General features: G+C 40.3%; 1 protein-coding gene and 1 long non-coding RNA gene across 3 annotated transcripts in view; one reads left to right on the forward strand and one right to left on the reverse strand.

Moving 5' to 3' along the window:
* Positions 1–19,239, forward strand: part of LOC310756453 — a 51,003-nt gene extending 31,764 nt beyond the window's left edge. Inside the window, exons 2-4 of the long non-coding RNA XR_014544883.1 lie at positions 5,830–5,938; positions 14,164–15,993; positions 18,977–19,239. This is a non-coding gene — a long non-coding RNA (uncharacterized lncRNA). The remainder of the gene's footprint in view (positions 1–5,829; positions 5,939–14,163; positions 15,994–18,976) is intronic.
* Positions 1–21,438, reverse strand: part of GALNT18 (polypeptide N-acetylgalactosaminyltransferase 18) — a 354,194-nt gene that overhangs the window by 67,055 nt on the left and 265,701 nt on the right. For both annotated transcript variants that reach the window (XM_083598809.1, XM_083598808.1), the window contains 3 exons: positions 16,926–17,109; positions 8,927–9,124; positions 6,979–7,093 (listed from right to left, as the gene is read on the reverse strand). In XM_083598809.1, coding sequence (XP_083454935.1) covers positions 6,979–7,093; positions 8,927–9,124; positions 16,926–17,109 — 497 coding nt within the window. The remainder of the gene's footprint in view (positions 1–6,978; positions 7,094–8,926; positions 9,125–16,925; positions 17,110–21,438) is intronic.

Here is a 21,438-nt window from a genome sequence, read left to right on the forward strand (position 1 = left end):
GAAGGAGAAATATCACATCCTTCCTTAATGGAAAAGGCATTGGTTACCAAGATCATTTTCAAGTCCTCTACAAATGGATCTCATTTACTGGGCAGAGCACAAGACCCTGTTGTGCAAGTAATAATTTATAGGTGACAGGGCTGCTGTTATTGTTTTGCTTAAATATCTGATTATTTATTTATATAAGCAGTGTTTTGCAGCATACTTTCTTTCCATTAAATTCTACTTAAGATCCGGGTATGCTGCTTTTCTTTGACATACTAAAACTTGCACACAACTAATTTTATGGTTATTTGAATTCTCTTGTTTGCATGTTTAGAGGCCAACGATAACCTCATTTTCATAAACTAGAAATAACAGTAATCAAAGCTGTCTACAACGTGTGCTATAATTATGCAATCATAAATAATATATTTGATGCATACATCATACATTAATTATTATTCATAAATGCTCCAAGCTATTGATGCCATAAGTCTGCAAAATGTTTTGTAAAGACAAATATCATTTGCGTAGCATGGAAAAATTATAGCACAGGAGGCTGTTTTCTGCACTGCGACTACAAATTGCTTCAACACACCGCTACACAGTACAAGAGAAATTCAGAATTCAAATGCTGTTAAAACAATTCAGTGGAAGAAAAATATATCTAGTGACATGGTAGAGAGGGATGATTTTGCAGATGATCTTCCTCAAGAAAAAAATATCTGATTCCTTTACCTTCTCCCTACAAGTGATGAGGACTGATACTGAACCTTCACACCCAGGTCAGCCACTAGGGAGTCTTGTTCTCCTTCAGACCATATTGTACAGTTATGAGTGGCTTTAAGTTTTTAGTAGAATGTACACATGTAAAATCCAATGTGCAATTAGCTCAAACTGTAGGGCTAATTCTCAGATTTAGGGGTGGGAGCATTGAGCTCATTGGGCTCATGAGTACTGGATTTTGAGAACTGGATTGCATTGAGTACTGGATTTTATGTGGATATGCTCTAATCAAGCTCTGGATCCATGGGAGCCCATGGTGAGGTAGATTAATTCAGTTCCCCATCACATGCAGGGAGAATGCTCATCACCCACCGCAATGTTCCACAAAGTTATACCTTTCTGCCACCCTGATCTTAAAACAGTTGCATCAATGGCTGCACTACAGAAGCTGCGCCATGTATTCTGTGACACTGCATAGAAAGCAAGGTTATTGTTTGCAGAGTGGCACAGCAAATGGAGATGATGAGGCTGCATTACCCAAGCCAGGGCTTGGTCTGAGCACTCATGAGCCTTGTTTGTGCACACAGCCTTGCCATCTGTTTCCTTGTACCCCTCGGGAAGTATCAAGCTTTGCCTTGGGCATGAGAAGCTATAGGTAGAGGCAACAGCAAGGTGAGCAGGGCCTTGTCTGCCCTGATTGCAGCAAGTCCCTAATACAAGCTACTTTAGATCTTTAAAGAAGCAAGATCTGTGGGCTTTTCTAAAGTGATTATGCTTGTGACTAATTCATCAACCATCACAAAAAACCCATACTGAATAATGATGATCACAGACTATGCTACTTATAATTAGTTGCATGTTTATAATCAGGGCCATTGCAATTGGCACAATAGTTTCCAAACTTTTTACTAGTGAGGCCATGGAGTGACTTTTTTTATTTGTTGACAACCTATCAGGCAATCTCATGTCTAGCTCCCAGTGTCACTATTCTTTTAGCTCCTTGCATTGAATCGTTAGGTCACAGACACTGTTGGTAGTCTGGTGCCTGCCTTGCGAAGCTTTTGTGCTTTGCACTGGTGGAATCTGATCCGTCATCTTGAATAAATGACATAAAATATGAGCATAGCCGACAACAAAAAATGCCTTTAGCAATGATACCCTACGCTGAGAACAACCTAGGCAGAGTGTTTGGGGCTTTAAAGACTAGCACATGGGTGAAACTGGCAAAGAGATAATTTACCTCAGATAAACCACAAGCACAATCCCAACAATACTTACGAAGCAATAAATGCAATCAATTTTGATTGTGTTTAGTAGCCACTTATGCATCAGATTGTCATACATCTGTAATCTAGTCTAGCTCTGAAGACTGTCTTAAAGAACACCTCTTTTTAAATAGTCTGTGGACTCCAGGAAGCATTATTCCATGTCATTAGAAAAAGACACATACATGCCATGGATGGTTAATGAGACTATTTCAAGATATTATTCTAGGTGGCATTTGACAACTGCTAAATTTTAAAAGACCCATGCCTGCTAGTGAAGGGACTTTCAAGTGAATGGAAATTCTTTAATGTATTCCAGGAATGTACTACCACCCAGAAACTCTAAATGATGTGTTTAGGGCCCTATCTTTACTAATTGGCTACCTGCTCAGTTTTAGATCTCCTGTTTTGTTATTTATGGAACATCAGATATAATATTAATCGTGGTGCTGTTTCTCAGTGCTCATTAATTTTGGTACAACATGATCTAACTACTTGGGTGGCAACTATTTTCCTGGAAGACCATTTTGGGATGTGAGTGAGAAATTCAAACTAACTCATTGAAATTAGTCTGCTGTTGTCACAAATGTTACTTACTCCACCCTCTTCAGTCCAAGGGTGGGGAAACTCCCCCACCCCTGCTGTTATGAGTTGCACGTCACTTGGTGGAGACAGAGGTGATGATGAGCAGTAGCTATAGAGTCAAAGCCAAAAGTGTTCTGTCTGAACTAATATGGAATGAAGATAGCCCTATTTCAATTCTCATCAAGGTTATCTCAAATTAGAATTCCCACTTCCATGCAATTTCCGATTCTGTTCTTACTAAGAAGTAAGCTCCGCAAGGCTGGAAGTGGTGACTGTCAAATAACTTTACAGAGGGTTTTACAAGGCAAGAAAAATAAGGAGGATGTAGGAAGGAAGGAACTCTGATGGGAAAGAAAGATGGGGCATCTTCAGGAAATTCGGCCAAATCAGTGTACCACAGGATGGCCACCTGTGCTTTTAGCCTTTAAGGATAGCAATGTAGGCTGTGTTTGACCCAGGTGTCTCCAGTTCCTGGCCTCTAATATAAATGTATCTTAAAAGTTTTTTCATAGCATTTACTCTGAGGAGAACCTGAGCTTACAGGGTTAAACAGCTCAGAGTGTACGCCCTGCCTACTGTGGGGAGGGGGGAGATTCTGCGTCATATCCGAGAGTCTAAACCCTTTGTTCTGTCTCTCTACTTTCGATTTTGAGGAGAGTGGACGTGTTTTCATGATGCTGTTCGACAATGGATAGTTTGCTGTAAATAAAAAACTGCTTCTAGCTGCTAATATCCTGAGTGGACTTTATTTAAGCACACTGGAAGAAAGCACTGAGTTTTGCAGCTTTTCTCTTACCGCTGCTGATCTCTACTTTTGCTCAGAGGCTTTGGAATGTGATCCTTGAAGTGCCGGGACCCAGCAGAAGCTATGCAGACGGGGCGTGCTGGACGCCAAGATTTATCTGAGCAATAAATCTTCTTCATTTACTACATTTATATACCACTTTTTCCTGCAAGGAGCTGAAGGTGGTGTGTACTGCGGTTCAAATCCCCTCTCAGCTCACATTTATCCTCACAACAATACGGTAGGTTAGGCTGAGAGATGGTGATCAGGCTAAGGTCGTTCAGTGGGCCGAGTGGGGATTTGAACCCTAGTCTCCCAGGTCATGGGTCCAACACTCTAACCATTATACCACACTGGCCCACACTTGGACCTCTTTCACACATGAATTGGAATAATGCCCTTTGCTCATGAGAAACAAAGAAGGAAGAAAAACTTTGCTGAGGAAAAAGATGGCAATATACATCTGCATTATCTAGCATCTCTGATGTTATGCTTCTTTTTAACAGTCACCTTATAAATATTCATCAATCCTGGTATTTAGATTAGTTCTGAATTATGAAGTGTTGGTGGCACACTGCTAAAATTTTCTGTTCAATACAGAGTCGAAATTTTGTTTTGATGCAGCTGGAATTTTTTTTTGGTCAGGCTAGATGTTACATAACATATGCTACACCACTGCACACCGTTGTGCTTTAAAGATGAAAGTATTTTTATGTAGGTCAGGTTGGGCTTCTCTGGAGAGAGCAAGAAAAAAAATGTTGGGAAATGAAAGCAATATTGGGTTTTATTTAAGTTATCCAGCACACCCCAAAATTTCAATTACACAAAGGCTTGAGCTTTTCTCTAGCCCTGTCCATCAATGTGATCTTCAGCCGTTAACTTTGGCATAGGATAAGCCAAGCTGACTGGCTAGCATATTACTTGAGAGCTTTGGGGCCATATTCTGTCATGCAAATTATTAGGAAAGCCTCATGGGTAGATGTTGATCAAACTCCTTGCCAGTGTAAAGAAACTGGAAGTCAGTCAGCTCAAAATCAAAGCACTATCTATCTTCAAGCACAGTGCACAAGTTCAAGCAGAGAAACCAGCTTATAGGGGTGGTCTCATGACTCCCGACCCTCTAGTAGGAGCTACAGAAGAAGCTCCCATCTCTTGTCTGTAATGTAACACTGTGAGGAACTTGCCCTTTCTTCTGATGCAGTAATGCTTTATCTTTGACAAGTGAGAGGGAAAAGTTGAAACGGGAGAGAGTGAAATGAAAGCATCTGTAGTACATTTTGTAGCCTCAATGTTGTACTTTAAGTAGTTTTCTTTACCACTTATTTATAAATATTTCTCTTTGCCTTTATAATAGGGTCTGCGATCCAGGGAGTGTAAGCCATGCTGGATTCCATTCCAGTTCAGAGACTAGTCTGAAGTTGTGGTGTTCAAACTATGCTTTGGGTAGAGCTGAGCCGAGCATTCTGAAAATCTCTTTGTCAACCATTTGTTGGGCAGATAGGGGAGAAATGACCCTCCCTGGGGGAAAAACATGTCGCGGTGGGGAACATAAATTTAAAGTAATAAAATGAGCCCTGGTGGATGCAGCCAAACGCCCATGTAGTCTGTTATCCCAGAGGCCTACAAAAAGCTGGAAAGCAGGACATGAGACTAGTATTTGGGGAGAAAGTGCTGCCTCTAATACTACCTAGCATTATGAAGGTTTTTCATTGTCTCTACTACTACCACTACTCCTATGTTACTCACAACTTCCCACCAGCCACATTTCCTGGAATGCCTTGCAAGTAAAAACACAGCATGTGTGGCTCCCAAGACATTTCTGGAAGTGAATGGCTGCTAAATGACTGAGCATCTGCCTCTGGTGTGGGACGTATCACGTCCTTCTGGATTGTGGCTACACCATGCATGCTCTGTGTCGATGACCTAAAAAGCCACAGAAGGCAAATAAGAGCTGTGTGCTGTTAAGCTGTGCATGGCATAGTTCATAAATCTATTTTTGTAAAGTGGCTCAAACCAATCCAGCTGTCTTCCCTAGGATACTTTCACTTGCTCTAAAAATCAGCTGGCCCTCTAAAAAACCAATAGTATTACATTTTTTGGAAGGAGTTAGAGAGACTGAAATGAGAAACATAAATCACATAGATTGTTGCTAATAAACTAATGGCATTGAGTGGAATGAAAATTGTATGATTATACAGACTCAGTATTCTATAAATATGTACAGCCTATGCTGAGAAGGAAGAGCACATCTGTCTCATATTTTATCGGCTTCTAAAGTGGCTCAACTGTGTTTAAACAAACAGATGTGTCTGGAGGGTGCTGCTCTTGCTACCAACAAAACTTTAATTAAAAGAGGGCGATGAATCTTATCCAATGTTCATTTGTTCAGCAAAACTTTAAAATATTTAAACAATTTTACACTATCATTTTACAGTACTTAACACTCAGCATTGTTTATGTCCTTTCTCTTATTTATCTTTTCCACAGGCTTCTAAGGTAGTCAGTTTTTACTTCTCTGTCATAACACAAGAAGAAGTCATGGACATCCAATGAAGCTGAATGTTGCAAGATTCAGGACAGAGAAGCACCTGACCAGGTACCCTGCTCCCTACCCTGCTTGCACAGGGGCACAAATTTGGGTCCATTGGTGAGGTGGGGACTTCAATTCACGGAAAGGCAACTCTGGATTCAACACAGTACTTTTGATAAACACACTGACAGTCACCCTATTGGCAAATATCTAATATGATTTTACACTTATATCAAGGTATAAAAAGTATGATGGGAAAATGCAAAACACCTTCATTACAATTATGCAGTAATGGACTGGGGGGGGGGGAATATCCAGAAAGCTTTTGAACAGGAACCAAAAGCACAAATTAACTAGTCTCTCTGACATGCTGAGACAGCACCAAGGTTTCAAATACTTTTCTTCTGTATTACAGCATGGTAAAAAATAAAATAAAAGAGTTATTGATTGATAATCTTATTAACTTAAAACATATTATTTTTCATAGCGGTAAAGCAATCAATGTTTGTACTCCTGCCAAGGGAAAGTTATTTATTGATCAATTAAGGAGTAATATTGGGCTTATTACATAAATTAGAAGACCGTAGCCAAGATTCAATATAATTTTTGATGAACAGTAAACCAGTACAAAAAGCTGTTCTCTTATCTGTTTGATTATTAATTAATTGAAGCTGAGGAAGAGCTTATATATTCAAGATATGTAAGATTCTACTCAACAATATATTATTTTCATCCAATACATTTGTACCTTGGTTCTTGAACAGAATGCATTCCGGGAGTATGTTCAATTCCTGGAACCATTCAAAAACCAAGGCGTAGCTTCCAATTGGCTGCAGAAGCGTCCTGCAGCCAATTGGAAGCCGCGGAAGCCATGTTATACATTCGGCTTCCGGAAATCATTCCAAAACCAGAACACTCACTTCTGGGTTTCAATTGTTTGGGAGCCAATTTGTTCGGGAGCCAAGGTGTTTGAGATCCAAGGTACGACTATAACTGATTTTTGAGACTCAGAATCCAATCTTTTTGTGTGTTTCCAGTTCTGACTTCATCATCTATTACTTTTTCTTCATCTAAAATCTGCTAGTTGGTTCCCGATGGTTTCTTACCCTGATCCCAAGTTCTACGTTTTCACCTCCATAGACCTCCATGCCTTCATCTAGCAGACCAATCTCTTGGAAATATTCTCTGTCTACTATGAAGCATCCAATTAGTGCAGGGCTCCTAGACAGAAAAAAAAAACCAGCAGCAAATATTAAAACACTGGAATTTAGTCAGTTGAATGAATTTCAGGTATGCCTCATTTAAGGTAAATTCCCCAACCATAAAATTTGTGTGTCTTATTCAGTCCCACCTCCAATAGTGGGATAAATTAACAAAGATCTGGCTTTCACTCAGAAATAAGCTGAATTTTCTTCTGGACTGGACCAAAGCTGACCGAAGCCGTGAGCAACTTATTCATCTCGGGTACTGGCAGGAACCTGGTATTTTAGTGCTGTTACTGAAGCATCCACACTAAGGTATTAATTGTGGCCCCTCAAGTAACCAATACATTCCTTGATTACATGGCTGTCCTGTTTATCTTCAGAGAACCTCAAAATAGTTTACATGGACCTACTATGATGTCTCCTACAAATAGTGTCCAGGTTAAGACATTTGTAACTAATAAAATAAAATGCATTGCAAACTTTTTGCAGTCATGAGGACTCCATGTAGAACTGGGCTGCTCAAATGGGTTTCTTTAGTCCAGTTAAGATTACATTTGTGGAGATATCAATGCATGAATGGAGACAAGCAGCATTGTACCCATTGGCTGCACCTTCACCAAAAGCTATCGGCAGCTTTTAGGAAATGCATGGATGGGACAGGGACAGCCAGCACATGCCTTGATGCTTTGTTATCACCACGTATGTTAGCTGCACAAGGCTACTGTGTGATAGATACTGATGTTGCCATGGTTTCAGAGAACATTCTTTAATGCTTGTTTGAAGTGTGGCTCGCTCCATCGTTCATTGGACTCAGCCACTCAATTCAATGTAATGACTCCAAATACTGTCATGCAACAAGGGGAGGAAATGTTCAGGAAGACCTAGGCATTGCATCTTTTGGCCTCTTGTCTGGCTAGTCTTCAATGGCATTTGAACTGGTTGAGATTCAGCCATACAGTATTTATAAAGTGGCTGAGAATGGAACAATTAATCTGTCTTTAGCCCTACTCTTGCTTTGTCATGCAGGCTGGCAAATAGAAAAATGTCACTTGTGCCATTATGTGAGCAAAAGAAGTGCACTGGGGACAACAGGATGCTAATTAAAGGGGACAGGGGGTTGTTATAGAACAGGATACACCATTTTGCATTCATCAAGACAGTGATAATCAAGCTGTGATAAACTGAGGCATCTGCTCCTGATGTGATCGTAAAAATTCTTTTTAAAAAATTAAATCACACCCCTGAAATCTCCCTTCCCTGCTTGTACAGATGATAACAAAGTATCAGCTTAGAACTAGGGGAAGCTGTTCCTTGTGAACTTCATGATGAAGAAAATGCCAATCATTCCTCATTATGTTGCATCAAGACATCAGTGCTATGCATGGGGGTGGAGGGTGGGGAATGAAAGTACACTCTTCACAGCATGGCAGATTTCCCAAATATATCCTCAAGAGAAACAGGCTTCCTTTTGCTGCAAACCTGCATATTTCAGCCTTTTTTACAACCAGCCATGGCCTTCCATAACAGTGTGCCAGTGACTGTATAAATAGTGACAGCAGCTCTGTAATTTGTCATTGTTACATAAAAACAGTATTTTATTAGAACTGAAAATGCCCCACTGTGGGTGGGCCGTTGGCCACAGGGGTTTAACCAAATGACCCCCAAATCCACCTGCATAATTTGATTTATTTTTTTTAATGTAAGAAGAGACCAAATGCCTACCTAGTTCTGCATCCTGTACTGGGTCTACCAATACTAGATGCCTACAGGAGGCCCTCAAGCAGGATATGAAGGCAGTAGCCCTCTCTTGCGGCTGTTTCTCAGCAAGACTCACATTTAAATGTTTTACCTTATAGGAGCAGTTGTGTTTTCCAACTTCCACCATGACTTGGGTGGGTTTAAATATCGGCACCATAATTCCCAATCAAACCCTTGTGCAGACAGAGGATACTCTTCTATTTCAAAATTGTCATATTTGATGTTATCAAATGATGGCGAAATGACTCTTTTTCTGTTTTCCTTGATTCTGGTTAGTACCGGTTCAGCCCTAAGGGGGGGAGGGAGAGAAGACAATCAGATTGTTCCAAGAGTTATAATCATCAGCTTAATTCCTATTTTCTTCCTTCATTTTATTTTAAATTTCTATACGACTTAGTATATTAAAAATTTCTCTAAGCGGTTTACAAAAAAACTGAAGCAGCAACAGTCAACTTTAACAAAATATTATAAAAATACACAGTTACATATAAAGATGTTCCATTAATGCAAAGTTTTAAATATATAAAAATCTATAGCAATTCATGTTCCTTCTGACACACCATTCCTCTCAGCTTCCTGGTTCTCACCCAGGGTCCAAACCCTCAACTCACCCACAAAAGTCTCACAACAAGAAAAGTTCCTAGAAACACCCTGGTATCTCACTCTAGACTTTCTTTTTTATGGACAGGACAAGGTGGATGGTATTTCTTTAGGCTGCCCACAGCTGTGTCCCATTCAGCTGCACTTTCCACACCCAGTTCCAGGTGCAGCAGATTTGTTGAGGTCAAGAGGATGGGGAAAGGAGCCCCTCCCACTCATAGCTCTTCCTTCTCCCTCTCTCCTCTCCTTCTACTCTGAACTTCTACTGATGTCAGTGGGATCCTTTAACTTTACTTAAGATCTTTAGAGCTCCTACACACAACAGTTTTACCATTTAGCATGTTTTCCTGTTACTTTCTTGCCTCAGTGATAAGAAGAGATTAGGACTTTCATATTGGTGACAATTATCCTTACAGCTTACAGCTGTCAAACGATCAAGGATATCAGCAAGAACAGAGCTGTCCTAAGAAAGGCTTCTACCCTTTCAAAGAGTCTTCTTCTATCAAGATTGAAATCAGAAAACAAAACATAATCTTAATGTAGCATGTTTTAGTAATTGGCCAGGTGAGGCAGCCAAATAATTAGAAGCAGTTGACATTACAGTATTTCCAGCACTGGTTATTTTTTATTTTATTTTTTTGCCCAGGCATTTTAAATGGTTGTGTTTACTCTGCATTATAGTTTGAAAGTTTTATTGATGCTAATTCGTTGTGAATGTTGAATGTTGATTCTTGCTTCCATTTTATTGCATCTGGCATGAGCAGTTTTATGCATGCCCATTGTACACCACCTGGAATATGTTTGGATGAAGACTGGTCTAGATAGATTTAAATAAATTAATAAGCAGGCACTATCAGACCCTGAAGATATAAAATACTGAACAGCAAACTTCAGCAAATCTCCAGCAGCAAAGGAATATTACTTATTATGTAGCGGGTCTTTCCTGAAGCACGAATCTTTGACATACACTATAATTAAAGCCAGTAATGAGTAGAATAGGTAATTACACTGGACAGTGCCTTGGGGGGGGGGGGAACTCTTCCAGAAAAGTTATGCCCTGTGATCTGTGGCTAATTCCCTGAAAGCATAAGGTATATCCTTCTGTGAAGAGGCATGTGGGAAGCAACCACTGATATAACCAACAACCATTTGCAGGATCTTCATACCTATAGTTGTGATGCACAATCACAGAAGCTGTGGCCTCTATATCTATGACTGTCTGCACGGCATGGTGGGTTCATTCATGTGAGCACAAATGAAATGGCTGGGTTAGTTCTTGGGTTGAAAAATAGTTATTGCCCTCCATCATGAGGAAATGGCACTTAAAACGTACTCATAGACCTTGTCCTTTCTCAGCCAGCTAGGGATTCTTAAGAAAAATGTTGTCAGCTAACGGATGATATGGTCTCATTTGTTCTGAAAGAGATTATAACCCCCCCTCCTCAATTATAGTAAGAATCGGTTAAGCCCTGCAATGATTCTCCTAAGAGGAGAACTATTTGTGCCTGACCTGCTGCTTTCTCCATTTATAACACACCCCATTGCTTAACATATCACAGTTTGCTATTGAAAAGTTGTGATGATTTCCAGATTTTAATAATTACTAATTTGGCAGCTTTTAAAATATGTTGAATTAGTTTCACAGTAGAATAATTATCAGAATCTGGACTTCCGGTCAGCGCCAGCAACTGTAATGGCGGATTTCCTCCGATCTCCGGAGGAAATCTGCTTCGTGGAGCTAGGGTTCTACCGCTACGGCGAAGCGGGGACCCGAAAAAAATCACAGGCGGGGAAGCCTGTGAACTGAAGGCTCGGCGGGCTCCATTTGCGTCCCCCCCCGCTGCAAAGGAGCCTTTTTAAAGGCTCCGGAACATACTGGGGGTGAGCGGCGCGGAGCTGAGAGCTGTCTACCCGTCTCCGCGAAGCGAAGCCGCATGCCATGGTTGGAGAGCGCTGACTTCTTCCTTTGAAATTTGGACTAAAAAGTAACAACCCGTGAGTATTACGGAAATTGGATATTAAAAATCACCTTTTTTGATTCGGCACGAGCGGGGAAGGCGCAAAGAGGAAGTCCGTCTCCCCCTTTTGTAAACATTTTAAAGCAAGGACTAGATAACTAAGGTTGAAAAGAACATCTTCTTCGTGGGAAGTCAAAAGTAACTAATTTCACGTTTTGGCAGTATAAGTGAATGTGCTGGAGGATAAGAATTAATTCTGAAAGTGGATCGTTACCCCTCCCCCAGGACCCGGGAGCGATCCGCGAGGGAGCCTGTTGGAGAGATTTAAAAGACTTTGACAGCTGTCAAATTAGCTGTCAAAGCTGAGAGGGGAAAAAAGAGAGAGAACTTTGTTTCTATTGCCTCGGCTGGTCATATTTGTTACATTTAGGTAACAAATTGTCGAAAATCAAGGAAAATAAAGGACTTTTGGATTTACAACTGGAAGGAATACTAAGTAACCAGTACTCCCCTAGAGGGGGCTCTGGGACATTACAGAATGGCTGTAAGTGGAAAAATACAGACGGCACTTGAGAAGATCTTTCGTAGCCTGGGAAAACTTCACGAACAAAGCATTGTTTTGGCTAAAAATGTCATAATATTGAATGAAAAAGCAAACAAACCTGTGGAAATTGGAAGGGACTTGACTCAAGTCTCTGTACCAGAACAAAAAGACTGTGCCCTTGAACTAAAAACTCTTGCAGCTGAACAAGAAAAGGAATTTGAGAAATTTGAAGAAGCTACATATGACAACTTAGAGGGAAAGGAAGGAGGAGCTATAATGCAGCAGAGGATTAAAGAAAGAAGCAAAAAACAATATTTGGATTACAATCATAAATATGGAGATCTGGCAGGCCAGAGGCCTGTAAAGATGGACTTAAAGGGAAAGACAAATTTGACCAAAGTGGAAGCAGGAGTTTCTGGGACATTTGGACTTAAAAGAAGTAAAAAACAAGATTTGGATTACAATTTTAAATATGGTGGCCTGGCAGGAAGAAGTATGGACCTTATGGGGACAGAGCTTCTCCGAGATCTGGTGTTTAACATAAAGGACTATCAAAAAAACCGGCAGAGAGGAAAGGAGAGAGACTTAAGGGCCTCGGATGTGAGATCACCAGGCTGATACCAGATGGATTGATGGACATTGGTTGGAGATTGAAACCGGGAAAAGCGGGGAGTTGGCTTTTGGGTATCCAAAGGCGGTATAAATATATTCTTTTTTCCTTCTTTCTTGTAAATAATCTGTTTTGCTATTTTAGATTAAAATGGGGAAATTGTGAAATGGAATTGGGGTCGACTTTAGAAAAAGGTATTAAGAATAAGATTTGACGTATCAAGATTGAGATTTATGTTAAAATTGGTTAAACAAAAAGGATTTAAATATAATAAGGTAAAATTTGGGGACAGGAACTTGTTGAACTAAAAATTTAATTGGAATACAAGAAGAGGAGATGTGGGGAAGTCAAGGAAAAATGTTATTGAAAGGTATATGTTTGTTTTTGGTTTTTTTCTTTTTTTGTGTTTTGTTTTTCTTTAAACTTTTTGAAAACTTCAATAAATATTTTATAAAAAAAAAAGGAATAATTATCAGAATCTTTCTTGAAGAGATTAATTGCCCTTTTAGCTAGAACAGCACTGATTTTGAACCACTGTTGCCCCCATTTCCTTTTTTTTATACTAACAATTCTGGGCATTCCCAGAATTCCACATGCAAATATGTGGCAATGTGCTCCAACACAGGTTCCTTCTTCTGATATTTACTTTTCCATGTCACAAGGCATATTTGGGGTTACATGCACTGAGAGGCAAATATTAAGAGTCTGGGTTGTGCAGAGCTTATCTTCAGCTGGAGGTGGAGGAACCAGCCCGTCAATCTTGGTCTGCAACCAAGTTCTAGGCAACAACAGCAGGGGTGAGTGATTTAGTGGGACATTGGCGCTTCCCTGACCTTCAGTCAAATGCATCACTGCTGCTTACCAAGAAAGAGAGGGGCGAAGTGGCAATGTTGGTGTGGTGCAAACACATCAGCAGAGCCAATCCAGTGCTACCACTGGTGCAATTTCATTTTCCTGGGGCTCCATGAAATAACAACTCCACAAAACCCTGCCACAGCACCCTGATCTTATGTGGGTGATCACATGGCACTCAATACCTGACCTGAGCCACAGCCAAAATTACAATGGTTTCGGCATAAAGCCACAAAGCAAAAAGGGGGATTTAAACTCAGTCCCCCACCTTTAAAAATAAAAACCCAAAGCATTGTCTAATCAGGTGAAACTGGTTTCAGTAACCAAACAGAACATTATTGATTTGAGTCATTATCTGAATCCACTTTCCATTTGAACACCCGCTATTTTCTAAAGAAATGCCCATAGTGATTTATTGATGGACATTTTGCACCTTAAAAAGGTAAAGGGACCCCTGACCATTAGGTCCAGTCGTGACCAACTCTGGGGTTGCGGCGCTCATCTTGTTTATTGGCCGAGGGAGCCGGCATACAGCTTCCGGGTCATGTGGCTAGCATGACTAAGCCGCTTCTGGCAAACCAGAGCAGGACACGGAAATGCCGTTTACCTTCCCGCCAGAGCGGTACCTATTTATCTACTTGCACTTTGATGTGCTTTCGATAGAAAGCTATAATTAACTTTAATCATAAACCACGCAATAAGATGGGTCTGTTGCATATTAACTGGATATTTCTGCACATGCTTTATGTCAATCGATTGCTTAGGGACACCTTCTACCCCTGGCACACACACAAATGAAGAAAAAGTAGAAGACTGAGGACTTCAAGATCATCCAACTTAGAACTAGACATTTTGGCTGCCATCCAGCAATCAAGCCCTGCACATACCATGGGAATAGGGTATGCTCCATTTTCTCATAGAGTTATGCACGTAATAACAAAAAAATGGGTGTAGATTGCAAAAACCTTCTTACTAGTAACCCTAGCCAATGTTGTGCTTATTGCTGAGGTAAGCAAGGTCTCCAATTTTAATTAACTATAGTCTCGCAGCAAGATGGTTCTATGAATGCAGAATTAATTGCAGCAATTATGTCACTGGTGCCACTGATGAACATTACGCCCATTTGGCACATGGCATAGTCTTGGAGAAAGGTGAAGAGTGGTCCTAAGAGTGTGCCGTTCCTTGTTCCTATTTTAAGAACAGAACCAAATCAAGATGCACAACAAAAGCACCAGTCTGAATGACCCATAAAGGCCAAACAACTTACTTTCCTGGCCTTTAGGATTATGCCACAGTGGCAAGATAATGCCAAGGAAGTTTATATTCAAGGAAGCTTATATATTTTGTATTCCCTTCGTAATTTGGTTTGCATGTGTGTTTGTTTAGAAGGCTATTTAAGGTTTGCATCAGCAGGGCAGAAAGATGGAACAGGGCATACTGCTGTTCAACAGTATAAAGCAGCAGGGACTGGGATCAAAAGGAACAGGTGGTAATACAGAGTCCTATCTACTGTATCCACCTTAAAAACGCTTGCTTCTTAGCTATACACAGCCAACCTGCATACCCCACCTCAATTTCCTTTTGCTGGAATTCTCTGTTCAGAAAATGGATTGAACTTATCTATCCAAAATTGTTTTCCTATTCATATCTCTGGGGGACTTCTGTCCCTGTTCCTTTTGTGTGTACAGATAAGATCCCTCCACTGACATTATCTGACCACACAGGAATATTAAGACTACAGATGCCTTCATTTTTAAAAGATTTCAAAGTTTAAGGCCATGTTTTACAACCCCCTTAAACGTTTTTAGACTCTGACTACATTATGAACCACTTGGCTTAAAAAAAAATTCCCCTCCTTACACTCAAGGAAACTGAACAGATAACTGAGCATGTTAGCTTATCCTGTTATACCTTCCTAAATGCAGGAATTGTATGTGAAAAGTGAGATAAATTGTTGTGTGTACCAAAATGATGCTAGTTGCTGGCTCACTGTTTCTGCAGAGCACCACCACTGTAATGGGATGATGCCAAATTCAATATAGGTAACTTGCCTATAACTGACGTTCTTCAAGTGGTGACATGTGGGATCTGCACCTCCACAGAGCAGCACTTTATAAACTTCTAGAGCTTTACATTCTGGCCCTTGTCCACAAGCAGAGATGTCCCATGTGCTATTCCTGGCTTGAGGGCAGAAAGAGCACCTTTTTCCCGCTCAGTTCCTTTCTGACTGCCACTTTAGCAGAATGTAGGGACATCTCTTTCCCTGAGTTTTATCCTTCAGCATCTCTATTTTTACCTTTCCTCACATATTCTTCTTCAAAACATGATTTTAAAATGCTAAACACTTTCTTTGTATTTCTCCTCAGCTTATCGGACACCTATCAGCTTCCACCCCTTTCACCTCTCCAGTTGACATAGAAATCAACCTCCATAGAATACAATTATATGGCACAGAGACAGTCACTTTGAAAGGTGTCAGATTTGTGCCTCCAACCTTTCAGGCTCTGAAGATTGTGGCTTTCTATGTCTTCTGCCTAGGTGAAGCCCACTCAAACAGAATCCACCTTACTCTTTTATCAGGAATTATATACAGGGTAAGAACAAATAAGAATAGTAACACTACCAATACAGAGACTTTCTAAGCCATTAGCACGCATACATTTAATTTTATCAGCCAAATAATATTTGCATGTTCTGAACCAAGCTATTCAAGCTAGTTATATATTAAGAACTGTCTATATGTGACTTATTAAAGTGTTGTATGTAATGCTGAGTCTAGAAAGCCAGTGAAGCTTCAACTATTGGCTTTATCAGCCCGATGGTCTTCCTGTTACACCAGGGACTTGCATTACATCTCACCAGCCTGGCTGTTTTCATGCAAGTGTCAGTGCACATGTACATCTCAATTATTCTTTTGTGAGGGGACAGCTATTATATCCTTAATCCCTCTCTTGCTCATATTGTTTGCTGTTATCTGCAGCCCTGAGTGACTGTCTGCTGCCTTGGCACCATCTAAAACAACAACAGGTTAAGCCTAACATGCTGCCAACCAATCAGGTGTCAAGGCAGTCAGCTTGATGATGTCACAGTACTACACAGCCAGTAGCATTTGCCTAGATGACAATGTAACAAAGCCAATTCTGAGAGAGGGCAGGATCCTATGTGTTAATTTTGAATGGACTAATAGTTTCCCCACTGTTCAAAGTCCTCCAAAAAATCAATGGAATAGGGGTACTTTTCACACTTGTGTGCTCAGATTTAATCCAAGTACATTTTAATTGCATTCATTAACTCACTGAAAGCAATGGCCAAACTCCCGTGGAATTTAAAGGATGATGAAGACTTCATTTGTTGCCACTTAATGAATTTTTAATCAGTGGCTACATATTTAATACAGCATTAGAGGATTAGATCCCTACATTAGAGTTAATGTAGGGATCTACATTAACTCCTCTATAGAACTTTTCTGAACATGCGCAAACAAACTCTACCAAATGACATAGACCAGAAGCAGCAAGGCACATACCATCCCACGTTGAATTCTACATGTGCATCAAAGAGTGCAACTACGGGAGCCGTGGCTGCCCTCCAGCCACTAACACGAGAGCGAATCAGCCCCTCTTGCTTGTTGTGTCGAACCACCTTGATGAACCCAGACTTCCGTGTGTTCACCTCATCAACATATTCTGTTAGCTTCTCTTTGAGTTCTTCTGTACAAGGAATACAAAGGAGGTTAGGAACATCAGTCCGACTTCTGAGATGTGCTCATCTAGATCAGATCATAAACAACTTATAGGTAGGGCTATTTGTGTGCATGATATAAAGGGAGAGCAGGGCCTTGAAAACTGCAGGTTTCCCTTGCACTGAACTGAATAAACACCAACAGTTTTGCAAAACACAGGAATACAGGAAAAGACATTTGAAGATACTACATAAGCTGTTTATGTTGAAATGGCCTGTGGTAAAAAGCCAGAGGTGTACATAAAGGGAAAGAAATAGGAGCCAGCTTCCTTGTTGGAGCCCAGCCTTGTTACAAAAATCTCTGCAGTAAATGATTGAGTTGCACAGTGGAAGTTTGGCCATTTGCTTCAGTGGGATGTGAACCACATTGTTTCCTTAATGCTGTTCTTAGATAAATCTTAGCAATATTATCACCCTTTTCCAGAATATTCTTGCTGATATATTTGCTAGAGTATGCCTCAGAACAATATCACAGCTCTGATATCCTACTGATGCAAGTATATATCTGTACACAGCAGTGTATAAATGTACTTGCAGGACTTTGTGTTGCTGCTCAAAAACCTACTCATGGGAGAAATTACTGTCTCCTCTGTTTATAACTCACTTGAAGTCTTAAAGTAAATGTTGTGTTGTTTTCTTGGTTTCCCCATAATCAATGAACAATTGCCCTTTCCTAAGAAAAGAGGTCATGGGCACAAGCATTCCTGTATGTGTACCATAGTACTGCACAGTTATCTCAAAATCAAGGAGGAATGGTTGTACATAATGGATGCCCGTGCATGAGAATTAACATCACATTTAAACATTATGCCAAATGATTGGTGGTAGGGCAGGCCTGAGGCAGATGCATAGTTACTGCATATTGAGTATATTCAGTTTTCTTAACATGTCTATAAAACAAACAGCTCATATAAATATGCTGCTTTGTGATGAAAATTATAAAAAGGTGGATTTCAGGCATTTTAGATTCTTCAGTGAAGTGTGTAGGGTCACCACTAGGAAATACATGTATATAGTAATTAACCACAGGTGAATTATTGAGCTTTCTAAATCAATGATCAGAAAGGAGACTACAGTGAATAGACTACATGCTTCAAATGCTGGGCTTCAGTTTGCAAACCGTGGTTTGCATGGAACCAGCATTGCAACTGCACTGAGGGCTCACCCAGATTTTCATTAGTGCAGTGATTTGTAGGCACAGATCCATGCTTTCCAGACACGGGTCCAAGTGGGTTGTTTGTTTGTTGATTGGTTGGTTGGTCCTGCTGGACAAATACAACTGAATTGAAACAAACATCAATTGGGTTTTTCTGCAAATTGATGTCCGATTCAGCAGTAAACAGCAGGTTTTCCCAGGGAAAGCAGCAGGATAGCCCCCCCTTCCCCCCCAAAAACCCCACCGCTCAGACTCCTGCCTGGAAAGCACAGACTTGTATCTAAAAATCATGGTACAAGGAGAGGTCTGGATGAGCCCTGAGCCAGGATGGCAAATGAAATAGTTCTAAATAACTGTGTGTGTTAAGATTTTTATTTAAAAATATCATTATAGGGTAAGATATAGAAAACTAATGGAAACAAAAAAACCCCAAAAGCATCTACAAAAAATACAAATAGAAAACAGAGTCGTCTCTTAAAGGTTGTTCTTAACCCAATAGCCCAGGCATAGGCAAACTCGGCCCTCCAGATGTTTTGGGACTACAATTCCAATCATTCTTGACCACTGGTCCTGTTAGCTAGGGATGATGGGAGTTGTAGACCAAAAACATCTGGAGGGCCAAGTTTGCCTGTGCCTGCAATAGCTCTCACTGAGGATCTTTCTTTCTTTTCTCCTCCTAGCCTCTCACCCTGGGAGACCAGCATTTCCCTGCCTCTCACACCCAGGTCCCTCCACCAGCCACCCCCCCATGGGTGCACCCTAGCAGAAGATGCCTAAGGAGAAAGAGAAGAGCAGGGGAAGGGGAGAGAAAGAAAGAGAAGGAAGCCGGAAGAGAAATGAGAGAGAAGAAAAAAGGGGAAAGAAACAATAAAGAAAAATTAAAAGGACTTCCGATTTTCCATCTGCTGGTTACATTTTTAAAAATGTTATTTAAGACACCCAGTCCATGATAACACCCAACTTCTCCACTTTCTGTTAAACAATTATCTCCAAGTATTTTCTTTTCCCATAAAAAGTCCAAGAAGGGTTCCCAAATTATTAGTAGTAGTAGTAAATGTCAACCATGTTTTTTTTCCAATATCAACTTTACTTCCAGTAATTCCCACCACCATGCCTCCATATTGAATAATAGTAATAGAGTAATAGTAAATTCTTCTGTCCATGTTCATGTTGTTAGCCGCCCTGAGCCCGGCCTCAGCTGGGGAGGGCGGGATATAAATAAAAATGTATTATTATTATTATTATTATTATTATTATTATTATTATTATTATTATTATAAAATCTCTCCACTATGGTCCCATGTTGAAATATTGGAATATTATTGCAAATGAAATAGTTCTAATGCTGCTGAGCCCCATCGGTAGGACAGGTGCTGAAGTAGAAGAGATCTGAAAGAAAGGCATTTTTCATCTGCATCATTCCCCAAAACGTTCTTAGCACAAAAGTCTCCCCTTATCACATTGCATTAATTAAAACACTCTGGAGTCTAAATATTAGTACATAAATTCCAAGTAAATGACTACGTGAACCAATTTACTTTTGCAAATGAATATTAACGTGACTGAGAAAAAGAGCCGGCAGTTAAGTTATATCATCACCATTTCTTTTTAAGACAGGGGTGGGTGAACTGTCCTGTCACGTTTTCAAAATAAACAATGGGATGAATGGAAACAAAGGGAGGAAATGAATTATTTATGCCCCCTTCACATGTGCCTTCTCTCTGCTCTGACAACACGTTCCATCTCTGTGCTGTAAAGATTCTGCTGCAGCTTTGGGGTTGTGGCTTTCTCTCTCTCTCTCAGTTAAACAAAGCACACACTTTGTAGGGATGAGCCAAAGCAAGAGGCATATTTGGCAAACATTTTCTTCTGCTGCACAACAGGCTCCCTTTGGGCAAGTCTTCACGAGTTATGAAAGGCGTGGAAAGATTTTGCACAGTGGGCGAGTGCCCCTGATACCTATTCGCGCATATACCTCACCCAATACCTAGCATTCAGGTGATAATAATTTAGTTGATGACCCCAACTGACTGCAGCTTCAGTACCATTTCCCCATTCGTTTAAAGCCCTCTTGAAAAATTACCATGAAGTATTAAGAAAGCATATGAGAGGAGAGCAGTTGTGGGTGCGGGTGGGTGCGCGTGCACTAGTGGGGTGAGTGTAGGCTAGCTATCTGAAGCAGGAAGTGTCCTGTGTTTGTGAAGACTTCCTGTGGATTTGCGAACCCTCACTGTCCACCTGTTATTTCGAATGCAATGTATTTTCTCTTTCACAAAATTGTGGTGTGTGTTTGTGTTTTTAAGCATCTTTGTATCAAAATATCCATAGAAAACTCCACCTTCCATTCATTGTGTCTGTCTTTGTTCACCACTATGGAAGCTCAGGACCCTCCATTTAGTGTAATGTTTAAGCATTTAGCTATGTACGTAGCATTTCTATGCCAAGTCAAATGCATAATGGGAAAGCATTACTGGAAAACATAGCCCACTACCTCAAGGACTTAAAGATCAATACCTCCAACAGAATCGTTATTTGTTCAGCCTCCATTCAAGGACAGTTTTGTTTATATTTTATCACTTGTACCGTAAATGCTTCTCCACTATCAATTTGTCTTAAATATTTAAACCAAACCTTCCCTATATTCAGGTGACATGAGAATACCGTAAATCTGGGTTCTGGGCACAGCTGGTTTCATTTCACACACGCACCTTATTCTCTATGTAAGTGACTATTGCCAAGGCCCAAAGACCCACACTTACATTTGTCTAAAGTTAAATTTTGTACCATGCAGTATTTTAAGAGGCAATTAATTGTTTTAAGAACATTCTTGTTCAATGTTTATGTCTGTTGAACACACCATAATAAACAGGTTTGTGTCTCTGGCACTCATACATATTACATGCAGGCCAATTCAATTTATAATAACAGCCACTTGTGTGTGTATATAGACAAATATGCTCCTGTGGCATAATCACACATGGACAAAGGCAGACTCACCCACCTTAAATCTACCCTTGGTCTTTGGCCTTGTGTGGCTCTGGTAGACACAGTAACAGAATTTAAGCATATGTAAAGTGCTGGGAGACTGGATCTGGTGCAGGTATTGCTCTTGTGTTAATAAAGTGATCATAGCACAAATGAC

Source organism: Podarcis filfolensis, assembly GCF_964270895.1.
Source record: "Podarcis filfolensis genome assembly, chromosome: 1".
NCBI classification, from domain to species: Eukaryota; Metazoa; Chordata; class Lepidosauria; order Squamata; family Lacertidae; genus Podarcis; species Podarcis filfolensis.